Here is a 14,295-nt window from a genome sequence, read left to right as displayed (position 1 = left end):
TTTTTCTGTGCAAAATTAGACCTGGTTATTTGGGTTACAAATCGCAGTACTCAAAACCAGAGCCATACTATGCTAGGGAGTATATTAACACATAAGGAAAATAGTTCCTGCTTTGAAAGTTCTACCAAAGAAAGCAAATTTGAAGCAAAGAAGCAAATACGTGAATACTAAGACAGGGTAAGGTGAACAGTATTGGGAGCTCAGTGTGGATATGTGGTGTGGCTGCACTACTTCCCGTGCACATCTGTCATACTGGTGCAGTGGTTAGCCTTTGCAGCTGTGAAATCACTCTGTCTCCCAGCCTTAGGTAAGCCTCTAGTCTGAGCTGCTGTGTAGAGTATTGACTGTTCCTGACAACACAAAATACCCTTGAGAAATAGGAAAGGGTGGCAAGCACTTCTTTTTCTCAGACTTTGCTGCCTGTCCTTCTTGATAGCACTTTGTCAGCACCAGCCCAGCCTAAGCTAGAAAGGGACCTGGATCAGCACTGAGTAATTTTAGTGATGTTTGATTTTCAGTATCCTCTGTTCTGTTGGGGAGGAAGGAGTTGTGACAGTGACAGTGAGTTTCTGGTTTGGAAATCTGGGATGTGTTTCATGTAAGCTGTTTTTTAATAGTACATCAGGCATTAGAGTTTGCTGCATAAAAACTGTATGTGTTCTGTTAGTTTTTTGCTAGCCCTTTGTTAATTGATTTCCAAGATATTGTTCAGACTTTGTTTTGCTGTTTTTTTTGTTTTAATTCTGATACGGTAAGATTAATTGCTTCAGCCTATATATGTACCAGTTTTAATACTGGGTTCATCCGCTCCAAAAGGATTCAGCTGATTTTTGTAGACCTTTGTATCTTGCCTTTGCAGGCAAGGAGGTAAACATGGAACTTTAAATGGTTGATTATATGGTACAGTTTAGAACCAGAAAGCAGATGTGAGTGCATGAGGATGTTTTTTTGCAAGAAAGTTTCCAGTTGATTATTATTTGTAGTAATTTAATTAATCTTTTGATAGCTTTAGGAACACTGAATGTTAAAATTCTGTGCTTGTTGGGTTGTATGGCTGTATATTTTTTGTGTATTGATTCCAATGGTAGATCCTTCAGTGGCTGAAAATAGAATTTTTTGGAGAAGTAAAATTTGAAATGAGAGACAGTGCTTATCTGCAAGGACAGGTGTTTTGAGTAGAGTAGGGAGCACATTTGGTTTATCTTTAGAGGGAGCATCTGCTCTTCTCTCTGAAAACATGATGGTTTTTGCAAGTTCTGTTCTCACATTTATCTCGCAAGGATTAGGTTTGAATTCTTTTCTGTGGACAGATCTGCTTCCTTCTTGATGCTAAGAGAAGTGAACCTGGCTCTCTAACTTGTCCCCAGAGTACTCTCAGTGCTCTTAGAATAAGAGCAAACTTTGTTTGCCAGTTCCACTGACAGTGAAGCCAAGTATTTGGTATTGTTAGTTACAGTACTTGATTCTTGGAGAATGCTGGAGAACAGGCACAGTGCCCTAGTGATTTGAAATACGCAATAGTTGATTCCATGATATTCCAAAATAAAGATACTGAAAAGCTGACAGCAAATGATAGTGATGGTGGATAAAAAGTCACCGAATGATTTAACTCAAACACTGAGCTACAGTTATTTTTCAGTTTTGTAAATTTAACCAATGTTCTGCATCTAAGCTAATCTAATTTCAACCTTTTTGAAGCAGGGGCCTCGGGAAGCTGTTATTTGGCTTGCTGTACACCATAAACAAAGAGAAGCTGTAGAAATCTTCTCCAAAGAGATTGCACCAGCTGGAACGGGCATGGGTAATTATTCATATCATCTAAGAATTTTCAAGTTACTTTTTCTTTTTATTCTCTGAGCATGACTAGCACCCAAAAACTTGGTCAGTTCCTTATGTTGTTCATAGTGAAATAGTAATTTTTAAAGGTATATAAGCTTGGTGTAGAAATGCAACAGACATTAGTAGAATGATAAAATGAAAGTCCTCGAAGTTCACCTTTGTATTCATTTTAGATTCTTTATTCTTCCCATGCTCCTCCTGTTCCATTCTATTTTTTTTCCTTTTCCTCATCCTTCTGTTTTCCTACATGTGACTGCACTGATGTGCATCAGTGATTTACTTTTTTACCATGTTCTTAAAACTAAGTAATGCTATTAGACTTTGCTGAGTGTTACTCAGCTGGCAAAAATATACTCAGTGTCCAGCTATAACACTGCAGTTTAGGAGGAGATGTGCAGTTTGAGAGTTTTGAAGGCTCTCTTCATACTTCATTATCTGGTGTTGCTACAAAGGATTTTTATTGATGCTACTGTACTTTCAACTGTTTAATGTATAGCTGCTTGTGTAAGTAATGACAACATACAGGTATAATTAAAAAAATTTAATACTGAAGTGACGGTGCTGACAATCTGCATCTTAATTCCCACTGCGTATTAAATACCCAACGTAAATTCTCATACTGCAGTATTAAGTCTAATCTCAAATTATTCTGTCCTCAGAATTTGATTTTGTGATGTATTGCAAGATTTATTTTTCAATTGATTTGTGAGGTAAAATCAAACCACTAGAATTTGATTAAGTCCATCTTAGTTTTGAGGGTATATTTTTAAGTATTTGCTTGAAGGTCATGTAATGTGAAATTATCTGTGCTTCTATCATTTGCAAAATATTTGTTCCAAACAAAAGGCACATTTGTTTTTTGTAAATGTCATTGGTTTCTCTGAATTTTCTGGAGTGACCTACTGTGTGATTATTTTGAGCAAAATTTTTTCTCTTCTACTCCCAAGTCCTTAGGTGTCACCACTATAACTATCTGAGTTCTAAGCTCTTTCATGTGTTTTGTGCATAACCATGAGTACTCATCCCACTTCTATTATGCATTCTAAATGACTTTAAATTTTGACAGCCTAATTTGAGGACCAGAGCTTAGATATTTTGCAGTGGCCTCTGCATATCTTAATGAAGACTATACCTAGGATTTACATAGATCTTCAAAATTAAATTCCATGGGCTTCCCCTGAAACTCTGAAGTTCCATAGCAAATCTAAAATACTGATTAATGGAGGAATAGTTAGGTGTTGCCTTGCAATTAAGGAACTAACTTTTTGCCAGTTGGTTAAAAATTGTGTAGAAGTGTGCACATTCTCGCGTTCTGTGTTATAGTCTTTACAATATTTGCAGAGAACAGTTTAATGCAGGTTGGGGTTTTCTTTAAAGCTGTATTTTTAGAGACAAAGTCAGCACATGGTGGTCCTTTTTTCTTTTTTTTTGTGTCTACAGTAAAGAGATGATAATGTAGAACTAACTGTAAATAGTCATTGAGATAATAGTTTAAAATGTTGCAGTTCTGACGGCTGATCAACAGGTCAGCATTTACCATAGATGTAAGTTGCTTCTAAAGACTTGGAGTTTTCCTTATGAATGAAGGATGGTATTTTCAGTTGGACCAGACTATCATTTCTGTAACTAGTTAGGGAATCATAACTGAAGTAGTTTCTCCTTTTTCATAGTGGTTTCTCCATAGCAGACTAAGAAAGTAAGAATCTATTCTTATTATTTATTCTATGCATGCATAGACAGTGCCCTAGAAAACATCCTTTTCAATTAAAGAAAGCTGTGTGGATTTTAAAATCATTGCTTATTTATAAGGTCCAAAAGTAATGGACCTGTACTTGTCTCTCCATTCTTAATCTGTGCTTCTTTTATAAAGCAATTGCTGTGTATTCAAACCTTGTTTGAAAGTGTTGGTTTAATTAAGGGTGCAATTTTTTCCTTTTACCACTGATCTTTCTAGAATGAAAAAGTGAAGAATCTGCCTACATGAGTTGGGTGAAATATGTAGAATTGAAATTGAGTTACTGTAACATGTGAACATCTGTGCCTTGAGGTGGCTGGCAAACTTTCAGTTCTTGTTATCAGGGCTTTCAGTGATGAAACAAATGCATTCCTATGTGCAATAGGGTTAGGCAGTCTGTGTGGATGATGGTTGGGGTGCTGAGTTCATTTCCAAAAGGAACACTTTAAGCTTTCTAGAACATCCTGTAGAAGTTTTTCTCAGAAAAAAAATATCTTTCAATTCTTAGAGCTGCTGCTAATGAACAGCAATGGAAAAGAGGCTATTTCTGGAATCATCCGAGGCATCTGGTGATAAATAGCACGTTTCCTTGCCAGGTACAGGACTGCAAAAAGGATTTTGGCCTCCATGACAAAAATGACTACTGTCAAAGGCTATCAGGGCTGTTTACTGACATGCTTCCAAGTGCATAGTCATTCTTTTTTTTTAATTTGTGGAAGATATACTGGGACTGCTTCATACAGTCACTTGTTTCAGTTGCTGTTGGGTGGTAAATTTCTGTATTACCTGTGCCCATAAACTCTTATGTGAGTAGAGAAGGGTCAGATTTCGGATCTGAATGCTTAGTCAGTTACTTGTTGGTGTGGAGTATGTTTAAAGCAGTGATTAAGAAGAATGTCTTTAATTTTCTTTCTTCAGTGAGATTTAGAATTTAGCAACACTGCCAAATCGTAATTAGTGGTGTACTAATAACTGCATCAGCTTAACGATGCTTAATTTCTGACAGAAGTGTGGAATTCCAGACCTTGCTGTGAAGAGCAGAACAAGGAATTCTTGATGCTTAATTGTCTTAAAATGGGCAGGTCCACAGACAAGACTTGTAGGGATGGGTGAATGATCTTGGGAACAGAAGCCAGAACTAAGACTGTTGAGATTGTTGTTGTCCTAGGTGAATTCTCTAGTAATGGCACCTGGTGTTCATTTCCTTCTCCCTTTTCCCTGAGCTTTTTCCCTCCCCTCTATTTGACTAGGACATTTTTGGAAATTATTACAATTCTCTGGAGTGTCACAGCTTCAGGGAAGGGCAGAGCATGCCCCGTGGCAGTATGGTCACCCTCATGAAAGGGTCAGATTGTCCACAGGCAGAGAACCCAGACCTTGAGCCTTGCATGCCCTGTGCAAGTGCTCTGGGCATTGAGCACCTGAGGTCCCATTCTGTACAGTGCTGCACCACTTTTTCTCACTGGACATTGAATAAAAATAGCTATGGCTGCTGTCTCTTACATGGATAGAGCATGTCTGCCAAATGTGGCTTTGTGCTTTGCACACGGATCTGTGTAATGTAACTGCATGTGGCTTTGTTCTGCCAAAATGGTGGCAGCTCTGGGGATACACACCAAGTGAGATTTTAAGCATGAGTGGTTTTTCCATATGAAAATCCTTTAAACAGTGAAGTCCTGTGTTTCAAAGATGGCCAGCTTGGTCATACCCCTCCCAACTCTCCCATGTTTGTTCACTTCCAGGAGGTGAGATAGTGACTATGAGAGTCATTGCAAATAATCCTTCTTTCTTTTTCTGCATATCCTTTAATGAAGAACAGAGGAAAAGCAGAAACAAATTACAAATCTTTTATAATGGACACCAGGGAGGAAGGAGAAGTTGATGACCTGCAATGTGATGTCACCTGAACTAAAACACTTTGTTCCGTTATTTTTGGACATTTAAGAGTGACCTTTAAAAAACAAAGTACACTTTCAGATCTGTACAGGGAAAAAGGGAAATAATTTCTCTTCTGCTTGGAGTGTATGTAGTGGTTGAGGAGTACTGTTTCTAACTATATTCTTCTTTCCCATCAGTAGCAGTTTGGTGCTTGTTACTCTGAAGTGCTGTGTAGGCGATTGTACAGATAATAATCTTCATATATAGCACCTTTCATCCAAGAACCTTTAGCAAGCTGTGTGAAGATGATCAGCTAAGCTTTCTAACATCTTAGTAGCATTGGAAAGTATTCTGTCTGCTTTACAGATGGTTTCCTGAGATAGTGAAAGAAAGCATAAGCACAAAAGAATGTGAATCAAGAGTCCTTGGTTCTGCTTTCCCTGTAAGAAATGCTGAAAAGCAACTCACCAGTATTTAAGGGGACCAAAATTTAAGTTGGCTAAAATTTAAGAATGGGGACTACAGGAGAAGAGAGATTGAGAAACGAGATTTGATGGTTCAGAATAAGTGTGGAGAGTCGCAAGAGCTCCTGCTGTATCTTTTGTAGTGAAATCCAGAAGTACTGTCACTTCTGGTGTTTCATCAGGTGGTTTAAGCCTGCTAGTCACTACTTGTGGAGCTGTCAGCTGGAGTTGGTTGGTAGTTTTATTTTGGTAATATTGTAATATGAAAATTACAAATTGTATGTAAAATAGGTGTTGATTTCTTTAATAATCAGTACTAAAAGCCTACTTTTGGTGTTTTTCACTTAGGCTGAATTTAAATCACTTGAGTCAAAATGTTTTACCTTATTTCCTTGATAAACTTTGGAGGGAGTTTTCAGTTGTGGTTTTTCAGATTTTGCAGGGAACAACAGTAAAATTAAAATGATTTCTTTTCCTCCTGTAATTAAAAATCACATCATAATAATTTTGTTGAGGAATGATCTTCAGAATGCTTCACTTCAGAGACTTAAAACTGGATGTTAGGTCTTGAGTATCAGATGTGCTTCTTAGTAAGTTTAGTCTTAATGTCAGTATTTAATAACTTCCGACTGACTTTGCAGCATATGACTTTTGGATATGATAAAATTTTGGGGAATTGGTATATATCAGGGATAATAAAACTCAGGTCTCAGAAAAGGAGAGCATTGCATAGCTTCTGATCAATTTAAGAGTGCTTAAATTGTGATTCCTCCCCTCTCCCCTCCACACTAGTAGAACCATCTAAAGGCATTGTGCCGATCTGAAATTCCCAATTTCTTATGAAATTGCATCCTCTACATAAAAAGAAGGAATGCTGTCTATATATTGAAATGGTCTGAAGCCTGTGTGTGTTTGTGCTCTGCAATATATGCAAGGGGTGAGACCTGCAAGAGGGAATTTTGAGATGTTGTATTTTTTAAGAAGCTTCTATAGTCACCGATGAACGACTGAGATTTTCAGTTATTCCCTGACTTTTTTTTCCTAATTCTTTTTAAATTCCCATTGTAAAGCCCAGCGGGACACATTGGCGTACTTTCACAGAAATTGTTTTTAAGTATTATTAAAACTGCAGATGAGACACTTAAGCCCAGAGAAGAATTTGAAGTTACTGTATATAGACATGTCATGTTGGAGAGTGATTTGTTGTTTATTTTCTGTTTGGAATGGAAGACATTTACTGTAAACTTCTGTTGAGTATGGTATTTAGTTCACAAGTTCAAATGCTTAATCAGTTTTCATTTGGATTATGCTGCTCTGATGAACTTAAAGGGATACATACTATTAAATAAAAGGCCAAACACACCTTATCCCATCTTTCAATATTTTTTTGCAATTAATACTTGAGTTTAACCTTTTAATTGATAAAATTATTCTTTGTTTAGTCCTCAGTAGTCTGAAAGTTGATAATGGCCAGGTTTTTTTTATCAGCAAGCAGCAGGTTTGGTTGGCTTTATGCACGTTGGTCTCCTGAAAAAAATAACTTTCAATCTGTCTGTATGGTTCCATCCTAATAGTGGGGTCTTCACAGTTGTTCTGTAAAGTGAGATTCCTATGCTTGGCAGTGGAGAATCCTAGACACATAGTCTCAGATTTTTAAATCTGTAGTAACCTATGGGAGTTCAGTGCAGTTCTACAACATTCAGTCCATAGAAGTTCACCCTCACTTCACGAGAGCTAGCAAACACAGACCTGGTTTGTATTACTCAGTGAAAATCTCTTCATTATGTACAGTCCAGTCAGCCAAATGGTTAGAATTTAAATAATTTCTGTTGATTCAATGTCTTTATGTTGTCTTCTTTAATTCAGATACTTTATTCTGAGTGAAATGCAGTATAGAAGAGGCTCAAGAAGAGCCTTACTGTGGGAATCTGGCGTTTATAGTTTAACAGGGGTTCAGTAGCTAAGAAATGTTTTACTAATAGCTGAAATCATGTGCTGACCCTTATTTCACATTAAAATGACCGGAGTTTGACACTAAGATGACAGCTGGTTAATACAACTTGAGATTTTAAAGTGCTTGAGTATATGTAAATATTTTGACTGATGTCCTGAGTGTGTTGGAAGATACTTTTAGAAATGTCCTTGTTGTAGCAGTTTACTGCAGTCCCTGTTTTTTGAGAGTAATAGTGCAGAAGATAAACTGTCTGCTGTTTTCAGAGGACATAGATAGAATAATTAAGAACGTACAATTGACCCCTGTAAAAAAAGGTTGTTTGCATTTTATACTGGTGCTCAACCATATTGTAAGAACTGCTGAGTATAAAACCTGAGATGTCAGATTTCTCCAGTGTGATCACTTAAAAAAATAATGCTTGACTAGTGGCCTACTTCATCTGGTTTTATATATAAAAACCTATTTCATTCCTTAGAATATGCAGTAAATACATTAATAACCTATCGGTTGAGCTGATTCAATCACTGGAAGTGTAAGGGTCAAAAGCTGAAAGCTGTTCAGCAAGAGACATTGCTGTATCTTGAAATTTAGTGAAACTTCAAAAAAAAGCCCTTACATTTTATTAAACTTAAAGTGCTTAAAGCTTTTTAGATTACAAGTAGTTGGAGCATTTTCATGCTTTTTTACTCCAAAACATTTTACAAAATGCTTCATGCAGTCTAGCATCCTTTGTATATTGCATAATGTTTTATTCTGTGGAAAAATATATGGAATTCTACAGAAGGGGTTTTTTTTGACAGAAGTAGATTAAAAAATAAGTAGTAATTATCCAAAATTAGGTGTGACCATTCAAGTAGGATTGGAATAGGATAGAGGGAATAAAACATCTGGCTTTTCTGCCATGTGTAAATCTAGTGGTGAATAATGAGAGTTGGAAGGAATGAGGCTTGTTTTGCTGGAAATTTGCATCTCATAGGTTGATTACAAGTTCCAACCAGGGTGTTTTCTGCTGCAGGGCATTTTACAGGGTGTGGTATATATGATATAGATTATAATGTATTAGAAGATAGTGGTTCTGCATATTGAAATAGGTGCTTTTTTGGGCCAATTTTATGCATCTTTTATCGAGGCTGGTTATCAGTGGATCCATTCCTCTGAATTTCCCCAACTGAGAGCATCGTTGGTTTTTCCAAGTACTCTTTAGTTTGCTTGCTACCTCTGCTCATGAAATTTATCATGCTTTCTTTTCCAGCACATCATACGGGATTTTTAGAAGAATTTGTATTTGCAAGTCCATCCACAGAAGGGTTTTACAGGGTGAGAAAATAAAAAAGATTAAGAGGCAGCTGGAGAGATAAAACATACATGGGAAACCAGAAATAGTCAAACTTTTGTAGCAAGGAGTGTATCCTGATTGGGCTTCACCTTGTATTATTTACATGGATATCTGTTCCTACATCTCTGCTCACAGGGGAGTGCCAGTCATGGGGTGTTAGTATGCTTTGATATTCTTGAGATTCCTCTCCATCCTTCAGATTTGGATCAAATTTACCATTGGACCCAAAATGTGGGAGTCTGCAGGTGTGCTGAAAGAATCATGAACAAAGGACAAAGGAAGAAAACCTGACAAATAATTAATTATACGGACGTATATACACAGAGGATGATGGTTTGGTTTTTGTGAGATACTTGGGCTGAAAAAGAGTAAGACATAAAGTAGACTAGAGGAAGGAGTCATAAAATGAAAAGACATGATAAGACTGTATGAAAAATTGTGCAGATTAATAAAAGAAAAGTACTTTCTAACTAATAATATATTTATTTAATAGATTCAGTGTATATTTAAACCTTTAAACTCAGAATCTGATGGAAGAGTCCCATACCAGAGCTTAGTCACCTAGAAAGGAGAGTAGATTGACCATTCTTACTGCCTTAAGTTTTTCCAACTATGCAATATATTTGGGAGTTAATAAAAACAGTGGAATCCCAGTGGTGTAATCCCTAGCACTCATTGGTTTAAAATGCCCAGCCACCTGGAGAATTTGTAGTTCTTAGGCTTGGTCTCCAGCCACTATGAGAAAATAGAAGGCTTTTGGATCAAAATAAGTGTCATGATACTCAGTTTGACACCAAACAAACACTGTACCTACAGATGAACAGGATATGGATGCATTGAAAGGAAGGTCTCCCATCTAGAGGTAATCACTCCATTCTGCAGTGCATCAGTTTTGTGCCATTCTGAGGCACAGAAGCTGGCAGAGAGTGGTAGTGAGTTCATTGGCTTGAAGTGAAGCAACTTATTCAAGAGGTTCAGTGGTAGCAGAGGAGACAATACTTTTATCTTCCTTGAGGCACTAAGGAATGGAGCTCTGATGACAAAAAGTGATCATGTGAAGTTTCTGGGAAAATAGATCAAGAGCTTCAATTTAGCTGAGAATCACAGGGATTTGAGACTGCGTTTGAGACTGATTGATAGTCTCTACAAGTATGACAAATTGTTTGTGTTATTGTAGATAAAGATAAGCCTTCCAGAAAGGAGGGAGAGCATCTGTACAGATATTTAAACGAGCAATGCAACATAAGCATAAATTACAGCATGAAGAGATATTTTTATAAGTTTTCTTGGGACATCCAAGGCAATCATAATTTAATTAGCAGAAGGTAGGTCTAAACACAGTGGCAAGGTTCACTATTTCTTGGTTGTACTACACCTTCCATTGCCTTCTTTTGGTTTACTGGAGGAATGTAATAGGAATCTGAGACGAGGTGAGGTGAGGTGTAGTGCTCGTGTGCTGTTTATAGAATTAACAAACTGGTTGTGGCTTACAATCAGTAATTGAAGATTTGCTTTGTCTTCTCTGCTTGAGACCTAACTAGGAATTTCATATAGATAAAAATTAAATTTGACTTTATATTGCTTCCATCATATTTATATGTACATAAACAATAATTATAGCATAGAACTTAATAGTGTTATACCTGGGATATTGGTGTAGCTTTGCTCTGCAGTTGTAGGGATAGCTGTAGTAGCTCCAAAGACAGATATGCTGTTACAGTAGCTTGTGATCCTGAACTTTAGAAAGACCAACAGAAGAAGGTTATCCTAGCCTCGAGGTGTGAGCAATTGTTGCTCTTACTTGTATTGTTTTCTTGTCTATGTTGAGAACTACTTTGTTGTAGGAGTCAAGATCCCTTGTGTGAAAGCAAGCAAATGAAGAACTTTCTTTAAAAGCTTTCAGGAAGTTGAAATTGATGTTGGAGCAAACCCTGGTATCCTTAATGAGCAGTTCAGCTGCCTAGCCGGAAGTGACCCGTATGACAATCCACAGATAATTTAACTAGCTTTATGGACCTGTATTTTCAACATGGCCTTACCATATCCACCTTCCTTCCCCAGCAACCTAAGTAAACAAACTAGGCACATAATTCAATAAAATCTTTGCAGCTGGTTTTGTTGCTGAGTGGCAGTTCTGCTTGAATGATTGCACAGGTAAGATATATAGGGCTGAAACCTCACTGGATTATTTAAAATTGTGTAATACTTACATAAAGGGTTCTTTTGTTTTCTATCCACCACCACATTTCTTTTTAGCAGTACATAGTGAGCAGGGAGGTGGTTATTTGTGATGCTGTTTCTTTTGAAGGTTTTTTTTTTTCCTGTGTACTATAAAACATTATAGACTTTTTGGGGGAAGTTGCTTCTGATGAGCATGAAGTATGGCAAGGCTGTGTAATCTCTGCTGCCACTAGTATGTGTCCACATTGACAAAGCACTGAATCCAAGCTAAAGCAGCCTGCTGTGAAGTAGAGCTCATCACTGTTAGCTCTAGCATCACAACAGCACAGTTACCTGGCTTTTAGCTTGCTTGGAGCGCTGAGGGCATTCACACCTGCAGAAAGTGTGAAGCCCTTTTTAGCCAGAATTAATTTGGCCAAATATACCATGTGGGCAGCTTTTCACAGCACTTCTTTTAAAGGGACTGCTTAACATAGTTGTTAATTAATTCCTAGACTGATGTAATGTATGCATTTTATTTTTTCTTTCCCCTGCAATACTGTTTGGAGCTCTGATGTATCATGTGTTCCTGCTGTCCATGCCAGACAGAAGGGTGAGAATCTATGCTCAGGATGAGGAGAGCAGAACTGTTTCAGAAATACTGAGCTTGGCAGATGGGTTTAATGACAGAGCCTGGCAACCTGATTATACAGTGCTGACTTACCACAGATATGGGCTCGTGCCTTAAACTCCTGAATTGCCTCTGTACCACTGAGAGAGAATGGGATCTGCAGTACCCAACACCTTAAAAAAGCAAACTTAATTTAAAGGCTAGAGAGAGTGGTTCAAATTTAACAGTTAATCTACACAAGCAAAGTCATATTAAATACTAAAAGAAACCGTGGTTCATCAGAATTGTTTCTCTGCGTTCTTTGAAAGTAAATAAAACAAGAATGACCAAAAAAAGTAAGGCCAAGTTTTTTTTTATCAAATCTGTTAACTCCCTGGCATTTGTATACAAAGTATTTGGAAGAAGATTCTAAATATTTAGTTCACACTTTGCACATTTAAATTTTTTTTGGTTAAAATTCACAGTTACATGTTTTGCCTTTTAACTTGTATAAAATGTTCAGTTTTGTTAATTTATGGAAATGTATGTAATTTTCTAGAGATTTCCCTGCATTTATTAAAAATGGATCAATTCAAGCTATGGTAAGCTGCAAGCTCTGATGTTTTGAAGAAGGCTTTAACCATTCTTTTGTGAATTTAATTTCCTTTTCCAGCGCCTGGCCTCACTGCAGTTGTTGGAGGGCGCCCCAGAGTGTAAGTTAACTCCTGACCATTAACTTGTAATGTGCGATTATAATGTTCCTACCAGTCACCATCACAAGCTTCCCCAGCTTGGGACAGCAGCCACAGAAACAACTAAATCTTCCTGTGTCACTGTGCTTAATAATTGATAACAGGATAATAGTGCTATATGATATGCATGCAAATAGTAAAATTGTTTCTTGAATTAAATGTGAGTTATGTGGGTTTCTGATCAGCCCATAACAATGTCTTTGCTTAATGAGCTATAGGGAAAACTTGAAATGCGACTTTGTGGCAAGGCAGTAGCTCAACCACATGCAAATTTCTGGACCAGTTTTCTCTTGTAGCTGGTAATTTGGAATATGGGCCCACCAAATTTACATTTGTATGAGTTCACCTAGAAATGTAAGGTCAAATGCCAAAACATCCCACAAAATTTTAGCATGAAACAATTTCATGACTGAGCTGAATATAGCAATATTGAGCATGTTTAGAAAAATTGGCTTGATTCACTTTCTTTCTAGATACGGCTAAAAATCTTGTGGTGATTTATAGCCTCAACTTTCGATGTTTATTCATCTAAAACTTTCCTGTCATTTAGCAAATACTGCACATGAAGGTGGGAGAAGAACCTGTGTCTGTATTTCCAGTAGCCCTGTGTAGCTGGCCTAGGCATCAGTGTGGGGCTACTGACAGTGTAGTAGACTTCAATGTCAAGAAGTACATCCTTTGTCAAGGAAGTATTTTTGCTGTTTTGGCTACTTTCCCTCAGTAAAATTTTCTTCAGTTTTTTAAACAAAATCTTACATTCTTAATAATGGAATTTAAGGAGTTTTTACACTCTTCAGGCTTTCCAGAGTTTGTTGAAAAACCATTACTAGTTATGGTTGAATGGATTTAATTTCCCACGTGTTTGGTGTATGATCTGCCAGTTTCATTAATTTCTAGGTAAATGCATTTATGCTTGTTGTTTTCTGTGTCTAGGTCTCCAGTTTTGAAGCCATTTTTCTTCTATTATCCCAAAAGCAATGTTCAGGTAAGACCTACTGCTTAAAGTCTGAGTTTTGTTTTCTTGCAAGTAATTTGAAAAATCCTGCTGATTTTGGCATTTTTTGGTGACTTTCAGTAATAAAACTGCAAAGTAGTCTCGTGACTTTGATTAAAAAATATTTCCTGAGAGACTAATGTTACTCATGCAGAATGTTTTGCAACAGTTGAACTTGCCAACCTTCCATTTTAATGACTGCAAATTTTGAAATATCTTACATCAAAACTGAGCTTCTCTTTTCAGGTTCCTGGAATTGTAGGTTTGAATTATTTTTACTGCATTTGCAAAGAGTGCTTAAGAAAATTGTAGACTTCCTTGGAGGTTAATGGTGTCTTTTCAAAGAGTAAGCAGTTGGGTGTTCAGAAAATGGAACATTAATCTTGTGAACTTGGATACTTCTTGTGAGTTTTTGGGGTGTGGTGTATTTTGTGTATACTACTGGAAATAAATACTAAAATCATTGCATTTCCTCTGATTGAACAGGTTTATAGCAGGTCTATAAAAATAGAAGTAGTAATTTCTATTCTTGCCTGTATTACAAAAACTGTCAAATTATGAAAGCCATTGCTA

At 36.9% G+C, this 14,295-nt stretch overlaps 1 protein-coding gene across 1 annotated transcript in view; it reads left to right on the top strand.

The window, feature by feature from the left end:
* The window catches only part of LRAT (lecithin retinol acyltransferase), a 63,353-nt gene that overhangs the window by 23,014 nt on the left and 26,044 nt on the right, over positions 1 to 14,295 (top strand). The window contains exons 12-14 of the mRNA XM_031066405.1: positions 1,702 to 1,801; positions 12,650 to 12,689; positions 13,662 to 13,713. Coding sequence (XP_030922265.1) covers positions 1,702 to 1,801; positions 12,650 to 12,689; positions 13,662 to 13,713 — 192 coding nt within the window. The remainder of the gene's footprint in view (positions 1 to 1,701; positions 1,802 to 12,649; positions 12,690 to 13,661; positions 13,714 to 14,295) is intronic.

Source organism: Geospiza fortis, unplaced genomic scaffold (assembly GCF_000277835.1).
Source record: "Geospiza fortis unplaced genomic scaffold, GeoFor_1.0 scaffold40, whole genome shotgun sequence".
Lineage (NCBI taxonomy): Eukaryota > Metazoa > Chordata > Aves > Passeriformes > Thraupidae > Geospiza > Geospiza fortis.
The sequence above is the reverse complement of the archived record's forward strand: the minus strand, read 5'-3'. Positions and strand labels throughout refer to the sequence as shown.